Source organism: Mollisia scopiformis (assembly GCF_001500285.1).
Source record: "Mollisia scopiformis unplaced genomic scaffold LY89scaffold_8, whole genome shotgun sequence".
NCBI lineage: Eukaryota > Fungi > Ascomycota > Leotiomycetes > Helotiales > Mollisiaceae > Mollisia > Mollisia scopiformis.
The window spans coordinates 768457-784714 of NW_017263588.1; the positions used below are offsets into that span (position 1 = coordinate 768457).

The window sequence follows — 16258 nt, forward strand, 5'->3', positions numbered from 1 at the left end:
AATCCGGTGTCTGGATACACAAAGCAAAATGCCTTCGTTGTTCTTGCTGTGTACAAGCACTCGCGCATTGTCTTGTTGCAGAGTCGGCGCTGTGCAGATTCGTTGACCAACCTTTATTAAATGCTCAAAGGCAAAGGTAAAGGTAAGAATTCTGCAGAATGATTGAGTTGGTCGTTGATGAATTATAAGATCAAGCTGATGGGGAGGATGAAGAGGTAGATGGTAGTCACGGCGGGACCGCGAAGCGAAGCGCAGCCTTGTCACGTGTTGTGGAAACCTTAGCAAAATGACACATCCGGCTCTCTGACTTGCAATAAGGTGATCGGGCGCTCATTTCACCCTTTGACATCAAAGACTTCAAAGCTATAATAAGACTTCTCAACTTCCTATTTAGCTTTCCTCCCCTATTACTCACCCCATCCCTCCCCCTTCTCATACCCCGTCGCAAAGCTAAAGTTTAAAAACTTCAAGAGATCTTGACTCTAAAGAAAAAGCGAAAGCTTAACTATAGTTTTAATCGTATTACAAGAACGAATAAACGTGACTTTTTTGAAAAACGTGACTTGCGATTAAATCATACCTAGTCAAACCATTGATAAGGTGAAAAACAACACCACCACGACAACACAAATTTTTGGAAACACACACTTGAAACCCCCTATTCCTATAGTAATGAGCATTTGCTAACATATTACTATTGGAAGTTCACCTCAAAACACGCGTTTATACCCAAAATATCTGATCTCACAACACGCGACGCGATCAAGACTACCTGCCTACTTTCCTTATATTACTAGAGGCGCAAGCGCCCTGGCAAACATGGACCGAGGATGGATGAATTGTATCGTGTTGTACAGACGCACAGGAACCTTGTGGTGCAGGATGGATAAGAGGTTTAAGCAGCTAGTTGCTAGCTATGCTTACTTCTTATTATACCTGTCAGCGTGCCTCTATGGACGAGGAGTGCAAGGTAGAAGACTAGGAGTATGCGATCATATATCATAAGCTTGCAGGACAGCTTTATCCATATCAGAGAGACACCTAGTTGCAGAGAGGTCATAAGAATAGGGAGGAGGGGCCTAGATGCACAGTCAAATCAGGGCCAGTGACGGGCAGGCATATGGCATTGAGAGGGGCATCCTTCAGCACTTTTCCCACAGGGTTTTAAGCTGTTTACTGGAGCCTCTAGATCCCTATGATTAAAGATCTCTTTGGACTAAAATAAGAGCTTTTGCCAGTAGGATGGAAGAGCAGGCTGTATTCTACTTAGCGTGGTAGTACAGATAGTCACGGCGCATGGGCCTTTCAGGCCTGGAGTCCTATGAATAAAACAAACAAACAAACCATTGATAAGGTAGAGAATATTGACACCCTCGGAAGAACCTTTAACTTCGTACCTCAATCAAAGGCATTATCAAGGCAAAGGCAAAGGCAAAGGTAAAGGCAAAGAACCTCGCCGATACCAAGCATCAACACAATATCGCTCTCCATCTTGAAATCTTTAGCAGCAGTAATGCCCCCGTCGTACTCCCCAAGCTGTTGCGCCTCTACATCTTCTGGTCTCAACAAGCCCAGCGTATTGCTGCGTCGCTCCATCACGCGCTCCTCGCCCTTCCAACACGCCCAAACTACAGCCTCCTCCAAGTGCCCATCGTCAAGATAAACCGCATCTCGTACACCTTCTACCATCGCACTAATAAGTTGCGCTTTACATTTTTGAGCATTAAGAAGGCCGAGGAACGAAGTTTCGTCCAAGTTCTTGAATCTGCTGAAGCTAGTACGAGCAATGAGAATAGCACACACGAAATGCGCAAATAAGAAACCCTTTTGGATTTCTACATTAAATCGGATCCAAGTCGGGATCCTAGCTTCATCTCTTCTCTCGATGAGATGAAATGATGCTCGAGGTCTTGCCACTGCGAGGAGCTGATTGTTGCTTCACACTTAGACTCGGAAAACATGCAGCGTCGTGTAGGTCACCTGCTCATTTCCCGTCCCATACCCCAGGTGTCTATACTCTCCACCGAAACTTCACCCGCGAGCGGAGGTCCGTTGCAATTGATTCCTTTTGGGATTTGATGTTTCAAATAGGAGTCTATAATGCCAGAAGCTATTTGCGAACGCAAGAACCAATCCACGAGAATGCCTCTCATCAGTCCAAACCACCAGCATAGCCCTATCTCAAGCCCTATCTCAATCCCCCTTCCGGCCACCATTCCGATATCCCTACCATATGAAGATCGCTTGCAGATGCCGGGAACTTCTCAATTAGTCCGCAAGGGGTGTCTTCCTGTCATCCTCGAAGTTCAGCCACTGCTCCCAACCTCCCACGTCGGATTGAACTCTACGCCAGCCAACGGTAGATGCTGACAGTAGCCGCAGGTCTCTTGTTTCATGCACGCCATCACGTTCGTTGAGTTGTTGATTAGTGGCTGCTATTGGTAACCCGATTCCTGGGTCAAGTAAAGACCTTCCCCTTCCAGTGAGCTCGCATCTGAGGGGCACAACTCCTACACAAAGCACGCCCATCGGGCGAAGATGTCTTTCGTCTCCTGGACAACTGGGTGAGCCTGCATGATTTCACCGTCAGGCACCGTCGGAGGTGGCACGGAACTGGCGCGCTTGATGGAAGCGTTCATAGCGACCCCGTCCTTCAGGCTTTCTTTTCTCTGTCTTCGAGCCTCTTATCCCTCTGTGCAACACACCATCTCATCTTTCATTTATATCTTTCACGATTATAGATGTGTTGGCAGAGTATGAGCCTGTTAACGGACACGCCAGACCAAGAGACGCGACAATATGTTGTTGTGATGACAGGTACTCACATGTCAGAGCCTTGTACTGGGCGCGTGGTGTGGAATCGATGGCGACAACAACAAACCATCAGACGGAGAATACATATTCTCCCGAATCCCGATGTGACTTTCACAGCTGGCAGAACTTCCATTCTAAATAAAATCAACAAAAGCCCCATCTACAACTCCTCCACTGGTCCTCATCCAGTACGGACATCCATCAATCCCACCAAACTCTCCTCCCCACAACCAATATTCTTCCATCCAACCCTCCTCAAGTCAACACCACACTCATCAATCCTCAAAATTCATCATCCATGCCTCGCTGCGGCTCCTGCAACAGGAAGTTCCGGACGGTTGCAAGACGGAACAAACACCTTCGACAGGTCCACGGCGTCACCGTCTTCGTGTGTCCGGATTGCAATTACTGGACTTATAAACGGCATTTGTTTATGCGGCATCGGTTTTATATTCATATCTTAGGTGGTTCGGGATAAGTGGGTGGGTGGGTTGGTGAGGAGTCTTTAGATGTAGTTTGGGGCAAGTTGTTGACTTTTTTTAGGTGGTTAGGGAAGATGAGATAGCAGGCCAGCGCTTTTTTGGCCACATGTTCGTGGTGTTTTTTTTTTGGAAGTGGTACGCTATGGAGGTGAAAGACTTGGTGTATGGACGATGGAGACTCGAGGGGTAATTTTTGTCGATATACTGTCTATGGATAGACTTTTGGTCATGGAGTATGCTACCCATGGCACTCTGCGTGACTATGAATCCAAATATGAATCCAAATATGAATCCATTTGCCACGCGCAACTGTATCGACTAGCTGAACAAATGACGCCAGCCCTATCTTACATACACCGTGAGGGGACGACCCACAGAGACGTGAAACCCCTGAACATTCTCATTGTCTCGAATGATCCCGATATGACCTTTAAGCTGGCTGACTTTTCGGATTCCCACTTGTCTAGCCGCTTGAAGTCGTTCTGCGGCAGCGAGTTATATCGAGCACCAAAGATAGATGGTGAAGGATACTATTCAGACACTATCGATATATGGTCTTTGGCGGTTGTGTTGATTGAGAGATGGTATGACTGATCTCCTGGCTTTGTCTATCACCTTGGTATCGAAGGCGACGAATTCCTACCGGACACAGAACGACAATCGGGAAACGACTATGATAGGCCAAGTTTGCGTGCGAAAGTGAAGTGGACGACGGAGATGGTCGAGTTCGTCCGAACAGCAATGAAACAGAGGAGCAACGACTCGATGACTAAGCTGTGTCGATGGTCATCTGCATACTGCAACTACTACCTGCCACTTCCAGAAATCCGAAGCTTCGCTGAGCCTGCTGCGATCACCCAGCAACAGGCATCCACTAAGGTAAAACCAACAATGGCTGGACGGGAAGGACCCCAAAATGGAACTCGAGAGGAAAGTTTTCTGGAGTCGGGTTTCATTGATAGACTTAGTAGGATTGATGAAATTAGATGAATGTGAACCGGCACACACCATTCTTTCGCACCTTATAAAATCATATTGATGAGTGATGCCCAAGATCCTCCAGTAATGTCTCTCTCATACCATGTACACTACTTCCCCGCATGATTCGTTTGTTTCTTATGACTTCGAGACGAATATCTGATAACTTAACTTGCCCTTGCGCTGGTTGCGTCTTGCTTTACGCTTTGTTTAGAGTGTCCTTCCAATGTTCATAATCTTCGGGGCCATATTCAGGGTACACGGCCGGGGTTGAGCTGCGTGAATCGATCTGGTATTTGCGAGGTGATTCTTGTTGTGCAAATTGTAAGGCATGGTCTAGTGACCGCAGCAAAGGCATTGTTGACATCGTGATGCAGTTGTGGAAAGAGTTGAGGACTTCGGTGATGTTGCCTTCAGCCTCATAATCCCTGGTCGGCTGAACAAGGCGCTAGCGAAGCACCACAGTCTCCGCCGATATATTTTGGTAAGCAAAATCCCACTCCAGCATAAAGACTAATTTCAAGTAGTGAGATGACACCTCCCATTAGCGCTTCTGTCCGTCGTCTCACTGAAGATCGTTGGCATTTGGGTACCTCCAAGGTCTGCGAACGACTCACCTCACCACTCGCTCCTGCGACACATTCTCCAAACGTAATTCTTAGCTGGAGAGACGAAGGCGTTGTCGCCTCGTGAAAGAGCACAAGAGGATACGATTGTTGAAGAGCGATCTGGAAAACAGGATTGATCCATGAGGGATGCACGTGGAGCGATTGGAGTTAGAGATAGTATCTTTTGCAAGCGTGGCGTCCTCGAACCCTTCCTGTCATACCGGCCGATCCTTCTCATCCTTCTTGGAGGTCGGGCCTTCATGCTCTCACGACGAATCGATCGCCCTCTATCACCACCTGGAAAGCCGGCTGATCAGGTGCATCATATAGATTCCTGCCTTGGAGCGTGATTGATCGCGGTGTGCCCGCTTGCTTGCAAGAGTTGAGTAGCGATCGGGACGCAAAAAACTCCAGCACATGCGGGCGCTACCTTGCCACAGTCTTGGTTGCCGAGTAGTCTACGAGAGCCTCGAAATATCCCCAGAAAAAGATCGTGGACTTGGACTCAAAACAAGTAGTGATATTTCGGCAGGTACGGCTATAGGCGAGTACAAGGGTAAGCCTACTACACAACACGAGTGGGAAAAGTTGGACAAGGTAAGTCTCTGTTCAAACTATCAAATTCGTAGCTGACATGTCTTAGTCCGAGAGGAGGTATATGATTCGAATTGGTGCAAGCTTCTTCAAGGAGAGGCGATATCTCAATGGGGAGGTGAATGGTAATAAGTTGGCTCGGGTAAATCATTCATGTGAACCAAACTGCCAAATGGAGGAGTGGATTGCCGACGGTTATGCTCGTTTGGTGCTAATCGCGAAGCGAAATATCACTGTAGGAGAGTACCTATCTTTTCATTACGGCAATGAAACAAATTTCAACGGAGGATGTCGCTGTGGCACTGAGTGCCAGCTCGGCACTTCGCTGAAGTCCACGAATAGTTATCGAACCCGACTGCCTAGCCACGCCATCGCTAGGGGGCCGGCGGAGTTGGGTTGATTTAAATCCTCGCTTGGTTAGGTCTGGAGGTTAGGCGAGGCTGAGGAGGGTGAATAGCTAGCAAACTAGTTGCCTAGGAGTAGGCTGGCAGATCTCTAGCTAGCGAGTGAAGTTAGGGTTAGGGTTAGGTTGGGAGCAGTGGCTGAATCGCGAGGATGACAGGAAGACACTCCGTGCGGAATAATTGAGAAGTTCCCGCAAGGACCTTTATATGGTAGAGATATCTGCATGGTGGCCGGAAAGGAACTTGAGACAGGGCTGAGCTGGTGGTTTGGACTGATGAGAGGCATTCTCGTGGATTGGTTCTTGCGTTCGCAAATGATTGCTGATACTGCCGACTCCTGTTCTGAAGTTTGAGGACTACTAGGAAACAATTGCAGAGGCCTTCTGCTTATGGAGGAAGTCCCGGTGGAAAGCATAGGTACCTGGGGCATGGGACAAGAAGAGTAGCTGACCTACACGGCGCTGCATATTTTCCGAGCGTACGTGTGAACGATTTGAGAGAGACCATTGAACTGTTTTCTGCTGTTGTCTGGGGTATCGTCTCATCAAGAGAAGAGATGAAGCTAGGATCCCAACTTAGATCCCGTTCGATATGGAATCAAAAAAGGTTTCGAGTTGCGCTTTTCGTGTATACCATTCTCATTGCCCTTATTAGCTTTAGCAGACTCGTAGATACGGACGAAACTCCGTTAATCGCCCTTGTTAGTGCCTAAAAACTAAAAGCGCCAGTTGTTGGTGCGCTTGTCACATGAGTCTGAAGCCTCGAAGTTACTACTTTATTCGCCTAAGTACCATTCATTGGCGAATCCTCAAGAGCCCCTCGACATCAACAAAGGAACGCGACGCGCATTCAAGTCCTGCAACATCAAGATGCATATAGCTAAACACCTTCATTCGAGACTCGACTCCAGATTTCTGATCAAGAAGCCAAATTTCATACTATTCTTTTCCGACTCCGTGCAACCACGAATCGCAATGCCGCCTTCCGAACAAGAAATAGAAGAAGAATTGGAGAGACTTCTCAACACGAACGCAGACGATTTCTTGAAGAGGATGAATAGCTTGCACTTAATACGATACTATTCTGACTTCCCGAAAACAAAGCCTGCGATGCCGCCTTCGCAACAAGCGGTGCAGAGAATTTTGCGCCTGAGCGGGAAGCAGTTCTTGCAAGTGATCAAGTATATGGTACGTACAGCACCGCCTTCCCTCCATTGAGCACGAAGAAAAATGCTAATGTTGTCTGCAATAGGACGTAAAAGAACTACCTTCGGAAGAAGAACGTGTAGCGCAAGGATTCAGTCATCATTTTCTACAACTCATAGCTGATGCTCAAAAAGTAAGCTCTGCACGTCGTAGAAAAGCACGAAACAACTGACCAGATCAAGGTCGCACCGATCAAGTTCATGTTGAATCAAGTCGTGCTTGGAGGTCCCAGTCAAGACACGGAGCAAATGAATGAGAGGAAAGACTTGTCGAATCAGATGCTGATGCATCCTCACACTATTGGAGCAAGAGCATGTGGTCTGATCCTGAAGGGTTTACCACAAGACGATGAGTCGAATGCTTGGTTGGAGAGATACGTTGAGAGCATACTTAGAGATGTGAAGATTGTGGATCGAAAGTTGCGACTGAAGATGATTCTTGAGGGTAGGGTCATTTGGTGTCTGTTTGGTCTTCAATTCGGAGAAGATGGTACCGGACAGTTGATAAACGCTTCTGAGATGCAGGTCACTGTACCGTGGACTTATACGGATAAGTTGATCATATGTTTATCTCAACCTCCGAAGGAGATTATTCGATGGGCTCAAAATATGGTTCGGCTGGCAAATGAAGAGGGGATACTGTCCGAACAAGGCTGAGATATTCATAGGGCACACAAACACTTCCAGATGACAGAGACGAGGAGGAAGCTCACCGCATACATGACGAAGTCATACTTGCCGCATTGGCGGAATTGAAGGCAAGTCTCCTGCTTCTGAAAGATACTTTCCGCTAATATAACCGCCAGCTAGCAGACTCTACAAAGTGGACGACCGACCCAGATTGTGGTAACGAAAGAATAGTCAATATCATCAACACGGTCGGCACAGGGCCAGAGCTTTTTCCTCATGAGGCAGATCCTATCGGAGTTCGAGCAACCAGTCTACTTTTTCAGACTGCAGCAAGATATCAGGAGAGCGACAAGGCAATGGAGCGGATGGCGGCGAAAACGATGAGGGTGTGGCTCTATCAGGCCAAAGCTTCGTTGCATCGCTCAAAGAATTTAATGGTATCTGCAGACTTGGATTCGAGTGTATTGAATGACAATGAATAGCTAGCTTTGCAATGACCATGGTATCGAGTAAGGGAATGAAATACATTTCATTGCGAAATTCAAAGGAAATAGGAAGACGTGAAACTATCTTGAGGCATCGTAATCTCTGGCTTTGTGGCTCGCTTGAGGCAGATGACTCTGAATCTGACCCAGCAGAGAAATCCCTTTCGAGGAAGCTTTGAGAATCGTTGACTGTGCCGAGCTTCGTATAGTTGATCCTCGGTCGATGAACCTGTTATCACAGAGTTTCTCACAGAGAAGCATTGACGAACATCAGGTGGAGGAACTGGTTGCCACCATTTGCTCAGAATAGCTTGATAATCCTTGGACAGACAATAAAAATCTCAAGACGAACGCGGGGCATAGCAGCAAGAATCATGCAACTAAAGTCAATGCAAGTCGGTATCCACCTGCAAACCCGAATTTCTCTTGGAAATTTGGAATTGTCGATTTTTGGAGGATACAGGATTGAAGAAAGCATAGCGAGGCAAACTTTCATTGGCTGTCAAGTAGCAAGGACGACAAAGTTGCATATGCATGGATGGTTAATTTGATTGCGCTTTGAATAACATCCGAGATAATGAGCTGTAATAAGAGACATTTAGAAGATATTCAAATTTGATAAAATGAAGTCTGCAAGGAAGGAAGGAAGAAGGTGGGGTGGGATGAATTATTCAGGCACCAAATCTGCCGGGTCTAAACGAGCTGCGGCCCCTTGCTGCACTAAACCCTATTGGGAAGCTCCCAGCCATCACGATAACACCCTTACCATGATCGTCATGCACGAACCCCAGGACCTTCTTCTTTCTCTGTTAGAAGCGGGGAACAAATTCGCCTGCTTACCGGAACATGGCAACACAGCCGCAGCATGTAGTATATATAAGCTGTGCCTCGCTGCATATATATTTACAGCTCGAGTGCAGACTTCATTGTTGTTGAGAAGGTGAGTTATTACCCCACATTATCTTCTCTCAATGTGCCGCCAAAGCAAGAACGAGATTGATTGCAAGTATAGCTTCGAGGTATTAATGCTGACCGATATCAGGTTCTGGATTTCCTCATCCCATTTTTTCGGATTGGTAATCTCTTGAGGCCTTCAAAATGAAGCAGCTCAGTGTACTATGCGCGCTGCTTGTGTTGGCCACCGCTACCCTGGACGCAACCTATGATCGTGCCATTGAGCGCAAAGTCCGAGTGAGTCGCAATTTCTCACAGCTGCAAATTGTCCAGAGCTGACACCGACATTCAAGAGGAACACAATCACTGGCAGGAGTATCCAGAAACGCGACACCGACCCCACGCTTCTCTACCCCGCATACAACCTCTCTGTCCCAATTGACCATTTCCACAATGATTCTATGTACGAGCCTCACTCCAATGGCACTTTTAATCTGCGATACTGGTTCGATGCCACATATTACAAGGCAGGAGGACCAGTGATTGTTCTACAGTCAGGAGAAGACGAAGGTACGGATCGTTTGCCGTATTTGCAGAAAGGATTGCTTCACGAGTTGGCGGTGGCTACAAATGGAATTGGTGTCGTGCTCGAACATCGATACTATGGAACGAGTTGGCCTGTGCCGGATCTGTCGACAGAGAACATGAGGTTCTTGACTACCGATCAAGCTCTTGCAGACGAGGCATACTTTGCAAAGAATGTTGTATTCGAGGGTCTGGAGCATTTGAACCTTACTGCTCCAAACGTGGCGTACATTGGATATGGTGGAAGCTATGCTGGAGCTTTCAATGCTTTCTTGAGGAAGCTGTATCCGGATGTTTTCTGGGGTAAGTCGTACAATTAGCTACTCAGCAGCAGAACTAATAGGCTGTAGGTACAATCTCATCTAGTGGCGTTGTAGAAGCCATCTGGGATTACTGGACATATTTCGAGCCAATTCGTTTCTACGCAGATCAAGAATGTGTTGCTTACACCCAAAAAATCACGAACATGGTAGACAACATCTTGATCGGCCTGAACGACTCAGCTACAACAGCAGAACTGAAAGGAGTTTTCGGTCTTCCAAACGTGACTTACGATGATGACTTCGCATCTGTCGTTTCAGCAGGAATCGATTCATGGCAAGGCCTAAACTGGGACCCAGCCGTCAACGACCCATCCTTCACCCTCTACTGCGGCAACATAACCTCAGACGACCTAATCTACCCCGACACCGAAGACCTAACCTCCACAGTCCAAGACCTGCTCTCGAAAGGCGGCTACTCCACCGAAGTATCGAACCTCACCACCCCGCTCCTAAACTGGATCGGCTGGCTCACCCAATACGAAGTATCCTCCTGCACCACCACCGACCAAGACAGTTGCTTCAGCACCCACAACATCACCTACTACCAACAAGACGACATCACGCAATCCTGGCGCTCCTGGCCCTACCAATACTGCACGCAATGGGGCTTCCTACAAACCGGGTCCGGCGTCCCCGCAGACCAGCTCCCCCTCATCTCCCGCACCAATACCCTCGCTTACGAATCTCTCGTCTGCAACTACGCCTTCAACATCACCACTCCCCCGAACGTAACGGCCATCAACAAATACGGCGGCTTCAACATCTCGTATCCGCGCCTCGCCATCATCGACGGGGAACATGATCCCTGGCGTCCTGCCACTCCCCACGCGTCGCCCTTTAACACGACGGCAGTGAACAGGACGAGCACGGCGAGCGAGCCATTCATCTTGATCCCGAAAGCGGTCCACCATTGGGATGAGAATGGACTATTCCCGAACGAGACGGTGGATTATCCGCCGGATTATCTGCCGCCGCCGCCGGTAAGGGATACGCAGAGTCAGGAGGTCATTTTTGTGTTGGAGTGGATGGCCGAGTGGCAGTTGGAAAAGTTGTTGGGAGGGAAGAGTGAGTTGGTTTGAGATGAGGGGGGAGATAATGTTTATGAGGATTTATATAAAATTACTTAACGTAACGTAAAGAATAATGAATGGATAGACGTTCCTAGATTTTGTACATGCAGACTTTTGTGGTGAGGTATATGGTTTGTTGTTGGCGAGGGTTGCGACTTGAGAGCCGTCAACTCTTTTTGCTATTCCATACTTCACTCGGAGACGGGATGAAAATGAACTTGGAGCTTTGACATACATGAGATGTTCAAGTTAATTTATCCCGTCTTTGCTCACAGGTTCTCAAAGACGGGATAAGCAGATAGACAATTACCATTCCCTGAGGTCATGGCACAGCACATAAGGCGGATTTTTTTCACGTCAAACGAGGCAAAGTATGAGTTTGGGGCCTGTGGCCAGATATTTTCTGCACTCGTATGCACAAGTCATCGTGTTGTCTCCACCCATCCGTCCAGACGCCCTCGTCCGGAACATAAAGTTCATCCCAAACGCCAGAAAAGCAAAATACACGTGTTGCCACCATCCATGAAGTAGAAAACCATCCTAGTCCACCCTGCTCAACCTGCGAGTAAGAACCCAAACCCAAGATTCCAGAGAAACCCCGCTCGTAAACAAGCTGCTAGACCGTCTCGCAAGACTATCAAAAGGTATGCTGAGGATGATGTGCCGAGATCAGATTGAGGCCTGTCGATGTCGAATATGAATACCGAGATGAATGAATATGAACGAAACCCTGCCGTAAACAGCATGCTAGACCGTCTTGCAATAAGACTATCAAAAGTTTCAAATGCCCAAGGATATTCCACGGTATCGTAGTCGAAGATGAGATATCGAAAGGTGAGAGTGACCGAAGATGGGTGTGAAGAGAAGACTTTTAGCCACCGAAACCGTAAAGGGTACGGCCTTGGCGCTTGAGTGCGTAGACGACATCGAGGGAGGTGACAGTCTTTCTCTTGGCGTGCTCAGTGTAGGTGACAGCGTCACGAATGACACCCTCGAGGAAGGTCTTGAGGACACCACGGGTCTCTTCGTAGATCATGGCTGAGATACGCTTGACACCACTGAAGAATGTTAGTCGTGTTCGTGTGAAGGTTAAGAGGGGATGATGCTTACCCACGACGAGCGAGACGACGGATAGCAGGCTTGGTAATACCCTGGATGTTGTCACGAAGAATCTTGCGATGTCTCTTGGCTCCACCCTTGCCGAGACCCTTGCCACCTTTTCCGCCTGTGAGAACGCGTTAGTGAATGTTCATAAAAGTATTGAAGCATTGAAGAGATGTCGTGATGAGGTTGAGTAAGTCGCCACCCAAAAGGCAACAGCAGCAATAATTCAACAAAGCAACCAAGCCATGCGACGACGAGATTGAAATGAAGAAGTTATATTGCGTAGTTGTGTTGCGCGGTGGATGTTGAGGTTCAAGTCGTTGGCGATTGGCCAAAGATGAAACGCGATGTCAAGATAACATCGCAGAACCTCAACCAAAAATGCGACCGGAGGCGGCGACGAGCTCAAGAACAAGAACAACGCGATAATGAAGAGAGTAACTTACGTCCAGTCATGATGAAGTTGTTTTGGGGAGTGTTGAGGGGGGTTTGGAGATGGAATGACGCGTTGGTCGATAACTTTGATGAAGTTGTTGATAAAGTGGTGTTGTCGAAAGTGGTATGAAAGAGAGAAAGTGGAAATGGTGGGGAGAAGAAGTTGTTTTGTAGCCTGGAGCACGGGTCGTGATTGCTGATTGCAAAAAGTGTTACGGGAGTACGCTAATCCGGATCGGTAAATCGAATAATTGAGAGCGTTTTTGGGGTTGAAACTGCGCTGCGAAAACTGCTGCCAAGTCGCTCTGGGGCGGCGCAGGGGATTGGTTGGAAAGTGTGATTGTAAGCGAGGCGCTAAGTGTGGGTGGAGTGGGAACATCAACAGAAGAGAGAGACGCGATCTTTTCACAACCCTTCTATTTTGGTCAAAATTCCCAAATTCCGGGGAATCATTCCTATTATATCTTTTTGTTCATCGTGCCGCATCACTGGATATCGGAATTCTCATCGCCATTTTGGCTGGGCTTTGGAAGCTTTAAAGGTCTATTTTGGCTGCCATTTGCTCCAATCAACGCGTCCGGCACAGGTTCTCCTGGACCAACTGCCCTTGTTGTCGAGGAAAGGTGAGGAAAAAGGTAGGAGCTCAGTGGATAATATCGCAACCTGCAGTCAATTATCGTCTTTTCATCTTTACATTGTTCCTTCGTCCCGATTTATTATGCATGGCGCCCCTTGCAGCAGCGGATCGAGATAGCGCGAAGCATCCTCGTTCCCGAACGTGGGGTAATCGATGCAGTGTCACAGTTGACCTACGCGATCTCAGTTATTCGAACTTTTACATTGCTCACTTGGTTCTAGCTACTCAAGATGACTTCTGCCATGGCAAAACGACTTGAAGGGAAGACGATAGTCATCACTGGCGCATCCTCAGGAATTGGTCGCGCGACAGCCTTCGAATTCGCCCGCACTTCTAAGAATATACGACTTGTCTTGACGGCGCGTCGACTCGACGCACTCGAACAAGTTGCTGCGGAGATCAACAAAGGAGTTGGATCTGAAGTCAAGATATTCTGCTATGCAATGGATGTTGGCAAGCCGGGAGATGTCGATGCTTTCGTACCCTCACTCCCCGAAGATTTTCGAGATATCGACATCCTTTTCAACAACGCGTACGTCGCAAATCCGGCGACTCATATTTTACTGATTACAAGAAGTGGCCTAGCGAAAGGCGGCATGGTTGGAAGTCCACACCTACAACGGGAGCATATTGATGAGATGTTTGCCACAAATGTGACTGGACTCATGAATATGACTCAAGCCGTTCTTCCAATATTTCTGGCTCGTCCAGACGGAGGCCATGGCGATATCATCAACATGAATAGTGTTGCTGGTCGCGAGGCGTACGTCGGTGGAAGCATTTAGTATGTGCCATACCTGCATACAGCATGGCGATTATTGACTGCTGTTGATCACAGTTGCGCAACAAAAGCCGCAGTTCGAAGCTACACAGAGATCCTTCGAAAAGAACTCATTGCTACTAGAATACGTGTGATTGAAATCGCAGCTGGCCAAGTAGAGACCGAGTTCTCTGTTGTCCGATTTGGTGGTGACAAGGCAAAAGCAGATGCTGTGTATGCTGGTGTTGAGCCTTGCACTCCAGAAGACATTGTTGAAGTTGTAGTCTTTGCTGCCGGCCGAAGAGAAAATATGGTATTGGCAGATGCGTTGTTGTTTCCCAATCACCAAGTAGGTTGTGTTCGCGGTTCGTCACTTCATATGCTCATGCTCTTCAGGCTACCGCTACGATCCTACATAGGAAAACTTGAATTTATAGCTTGTGTTCTACATGACTAATGCTCCTCGTTCTTCCTTTGGCCGTTCAGCTACATTTCAACTATGTTCCTTAGCAGTGTTCCATCCTGCCGTGGCTAATCTACTTTAAACTTGCTTTTTCCTTCAAGTCCTTTACCCCACAGCCACGAGGTCTCACAACGTTTAGACACGTTCGATACACGCAAAATGAGAAGTCTCAGCCGCCGAAATCACCATGAGACTCTTCAGAAAAAAGAACTGTAGAAGTAATAGGCAACAAGTACCCCTTCATCTCCACAAGTCATAGCCTCGCAACCAGTTCAGCATGTTCATTTTCTCACACACCTTCCTTTCCCCTGTTCGCAATACCTTCGCGTTTCCAAATATATAACAATGGCCCTTCTAACGGCCGATACTTGGTACACTGTTACTAACACTATTTCGGGAGATACCAGCTATCTCAGCGCTTCGGAGAGCAACGATCTTCTACAAATAAACAAGACTCAATCCGCATATACGAATTGGCAATTTTTCCTTTCGAATCGATCGGTTCTGACAAATTTATACTGGGTCCGGAATCAAGCTATTGGGTCCACCTTTCACATCGGCATCTCATATCGAGATGGGAATGTAATTCCTTCCTTGCAGAGCAGAGCATTGAATGAGAGCGCGTCGTGGAATATTGCGTTCGATGGAGATACCTCCGGAGCGAGAGTTCTCAATGCAGGAGCGGGAACTTATCTCGACCTGACCACAGCACAAGTAGTATCAAATTCTACAGATGCCACAGGGTCGATATGGACTCTTCAGAAAAACGGTCTAATCGACGACTCAACTTTCCTCATCTCTCCGCTTGTAAGTCCTCTCTTCTTATACTCCTTCGCATCCTAACACACTCACCAGAATACAACCATACCCCTCCTCTCCTCCAACACAATTTCATCCACACCCCTCAGCATAACATCTACCACCACGACTTCTTCCAACCTCACCTCCCGATCTCTCAGTTCAGGCGCCGTAGCAGGCATAGCAGCTTCCTCCGCCCTTCTCCTCCTAATAATAATCCTAATATCCCTCCACCTCTGGCATAAACACCGCTCCCGACCTCCTCGCCGCTTCACCATGCTCGGCGACGACGAACTCTCCCCCAAATCCCCCGAGCTCGGGTATGAATTCCAAGACCGCTCTTCATCCAGGAGACCGAGCGCCACCTACTCAATACCCCATCCCACCGAAAAATCCAACGAAATCGAAACCCGCCACCCAATCCGATCCTCAAGCCACCAATCCGCGCTCTTCTCCACCAGCACAATCCCACCCGTAAACTCATCACTACTCTCATCCCTAACCCCCATCCCGGCGATAAGCCCAGCTCACAGATTAACTCTCTCCTCCTCCTCTCCAGTCCTTCATCATCATTCCGTCTCGGTGCAGACGCCGACGCCGACGTACTCACTCGCGAGCGCTGGCCTGGCGAGGGCGAAGACGCAAAGGTATGGGGATCATGGGCCTGGGGTGGGATTGGGGAGGGTTGTTGGGGTGGATAGGGAGGGCGAGATGGAGGGAGAGGGAGAGGGACATGGGAAGAGGGAGAGTTTTAGGGGGGCGAGGAGTAAGTGGGGGGTTGGTGGTGGTGGTGGGGAGGAGGGGAAGAAGGGTTTGGTGGTGAAGGAGGAGGAGGGGGAGGGGAGGTTTTAGAGTAGGAGGAGTGGGAGGGCAGGGGTGGAAGGAGAATTGATGAGGTGGGTGGAGTTGGTGGGTGTTAGGTTAGGATAGATTAGGATATGATAGTAGTAATAATGTATATTGATTGATGTTGCCATTTTCCGTGCCGTT

At 48.0% G+C, this 16258-nt stretch overlaps 10 protein-coding genes across 10 annotated transcripts; 7 read left to right on the forward strand and 3 right to left on the reverse strand.

The window, feature by feature from the left end:
* Window positions 1-1398: 1398 nt before the first annotated feature.
* LY89DRAFT_773481 (uncharacterized protein) lies at window positions 1399-2635 on the reverse strand (the record flags this gene model as incomplete). Its single annotated transcript, XM_018221938.1, has 2 exons — window positions 2003-2635; window positions 1399-1916 (listed from the first exon to the last, which is right to left on the reverse strand). The coding sequence occupies exons 1-2, from the start codon at window positions 2214-2216 to the stop codon at window positions 1399-1401; spliced, it is 732 nt and encodes a 243-aa protein (XP_018073657.1). The 5' UTR covers window positions 2217-2635.
* Window positions 2636-3373, forward strand: LY89DRAFT_488227 (uncharacterized protein). Its single transcript, XM_018207869.1, has one exon. The coding sequence runs from the start codon at window positions 2742-2744 to the stop codon at window positions 3276-3278; it is 537 nt and encodes a 178-aa protein (XP_018073658.1). The 5' UTR covers window positions 2636-2741; the 3' UTR covers window positions 3279-3373.
* Window positions 3374-4156, forward strand: LY89DRAFT_488243 (kinase-like protein). Its single transcript, XM_018207871.1, has one exon. The coding sequence runs from the start codon at window positions 3468-3470 to the stop codon at window positions 3888-3890; it is 423 nt and encodes a 140-aa protein (XP_018073659.1). The 5' UTR covers window positions 3374-3467; the 3' UTR covers window positions 3891-4156.
* Window positions 4157-5299: 1143 nt separating this feature from the next.
* On the forward strand, window positions 5300-5876 carry LY89DRAFT_731710 (SET domain-containing protein; the record flags this gene model as incomplete). The annotated part of the gene is made up of 2 exons (XM_018219603.1): window positions 5300-5479; window positions 5526-5876. 2 exons carry the CDS (start codon window positions 5300-5302, stop codon window positions 5874-5876), a joined length of 531 nt encoding a protein of 176 aa, XP_018073660.1.
* A 48-nt stretch (window positions 5877-5924) lies between these two features.
* On the reverse strand, window positions 5925-6551 carry LY89DRAFT_488232 (uncharacterized protein). Its single transcript, XM_018207870.1, has one exon. It carries the CDS (start codon window positions 6308-6310, stop codon window positions 5972-5974), a length of 339 nt encoding a protein of 112 aa, XP_018073661.1. The 5' UTR covers window positions 6311-6551; the 3' UTR covers window positions 5925-5971.
* Window positions 6552-6854: 303 nt separating this feature from the next.
* LY89DRAFT_667278 (uncharacterized protein) lies at window positions 6855-8196 on the forward strand (the record flags this gene model as incomplete). Its single annotated transcript, XM_018212964.1, has 4 exons — window positions 6855-7067; window positions 7132-7218; window positions 7268-7696; window positions 7891-8196. The coding sequence occupies 4 exons, from the start codon at window positions 6855-6857 to the stop codon at window positions 8194-8196; spliced, it is 1035 nt and encodes a 344-aa protein (XP_018073662.1).
* An 822-nt stretch (window positions 8197-9018) lies between these two features.
* LY89DRAFT_488275 (uncharacterized protein) lies at window positions 9019-11236 on the forward strand. The gene is made up of 4 exons (XM_018207872.1): window positions 9019-9139; window positions 9242-9377; window positions 9496-9981; window positions 10029-11236. Exons 2-4 carry the CDS (start codon window positions 9362-9364, stop codon window positions 11078-11080), a joined length of 1554 nt encoding a protein of 517 aa, XP_018073663.1. The 5' UTR covers window positions 9019-9139; window positions 9242-9361; the 3' UTR covers window positions 11081-11236.
* A 277-nt stretch (window positions 11237-11513) lies between these two features.
* On the reverse strand, window positions 11514-12864 carry LY89DRAFT_716856 (histone-fold-containing protein). Its single transcript, XM_018218293.1, has 3 exons — window positions 12622-12864; window positions 12182-12296; window positions 11514-12129 (listed from the first exon to the last, which is right to left on the reverse strand). The coding sequence occupies exons 1-3, from the start codon at window positions 12629-12631 to the stop codon at window positions 11943-11945; spliced, it is 312 nt and encodes a 103-aa protein (XP_018073664.1). The 5' UTR covers window positions 12632-12864; the 3' UTR covers window positions 11514-11942.
* Window positions 12865-13034: 170 nt separating this feature from the next.
* LY89DRAFT_612925 (NAD(P)-binding protein) lies at window positions 13035-14451 on the forward strand. Its single transcript, XM_018210646.1, has 4 exons — window positions 13035-13779; window positions 13825-14031; window positions 14086-14356; window positions 14404-14451. Exons 1-4 carry the CDS (start codon window positions 13478-13480, stop codon window positions 14434-14436), a joined length of 813 nt encoding a protein of 270 aa, XP_018073665.1. The 5' UTR covers window positions 13035-13477; the 3' UTR covers window positions 14437-14451.
* A 77-nt stretch (window positions 14452-14528) lies between these two features.
* LY89DRAFT_716858 (uncharacterized protein) lies at window positions 14529-16120 on the forward strand (the record flags this gene model as incomplete). The annotated part of the gene is made up of 2 exons (XM_018218294.1): window positions 14529-15277; window positions 15326-16120. The coding sequence occupies exons 1-2, from the start codon at window positions 14816-14818 to the stop codon at window positions 16118-16120; spliced, it is 1257 nt and encodes a 418-aa protein (XP_018073666.1). The 5' UTR covers window positions 14529-14815.
* Window positions 16121-16258: the final 138 nt, after the last annotated feature.

Coding starts and splice junctions, on each gene's coding strand:
- LY89DRAFT_488227 (XM_018207869.1), top strand. CDS start 2,742: ATGTGTTGGCAGAGTATGAGCCTGTTAACGGACACGCCAGACCAAGAG.
- LY89DRAFT_488243 (XM_018207871.1), top strand. CDS start 3,468: ATGGAGACTCGAGGGGTAATTTTTGTCGATATACTGTCTATGGATAGA.
- LY89DRAFT_488232 (XM_018207870.1), bottom strand. CDS start 6,310: ATGCCCCAGGTACCTATGCTTTCCACCGGGACTTCCTCCATAAGCAGA.
- LY89DRAFT_488275 (XM_018207872.1), top strand. Junction 9,982..10,028: donor GTATCCGGATGTTTTCTGGG/GTAAGTCGTACA, acceptor AATAGGCTGTAG/GTACAATCTCATCTAGTGGC.
- LY89DRAFT_716856 (XM_018218293.1), bottom strand. Junction 12,130..12,181: donor CGTCGTCTCGCTCGTCGTGG/GTAAGCATCATC, acceptor AACATTCTTCAG/TGGTGTCAAGCGTATCTCAG.
- LY89DRAFT_612925 (XM_018210646.1), top strand. CDS start 13,478: ATGACTTCTGCCATGGCAAAACGACTTGAAGGGAAGACGATAGTCATC. Junction 13,780..13,824: donor GACATCCTTTTCAACAACGC/GTACGTCGCAAA, acceptor GATTACAAGAAG/TGGCCTAGCGAAAGGCGGCA. Junction 14,032..14,085: donor TACGTCGGTGGAAGCATTTA/GTATGTGCCATA, acceptor TGTTGATCACAG/TTGCGCAACAAAAGCCGCAG.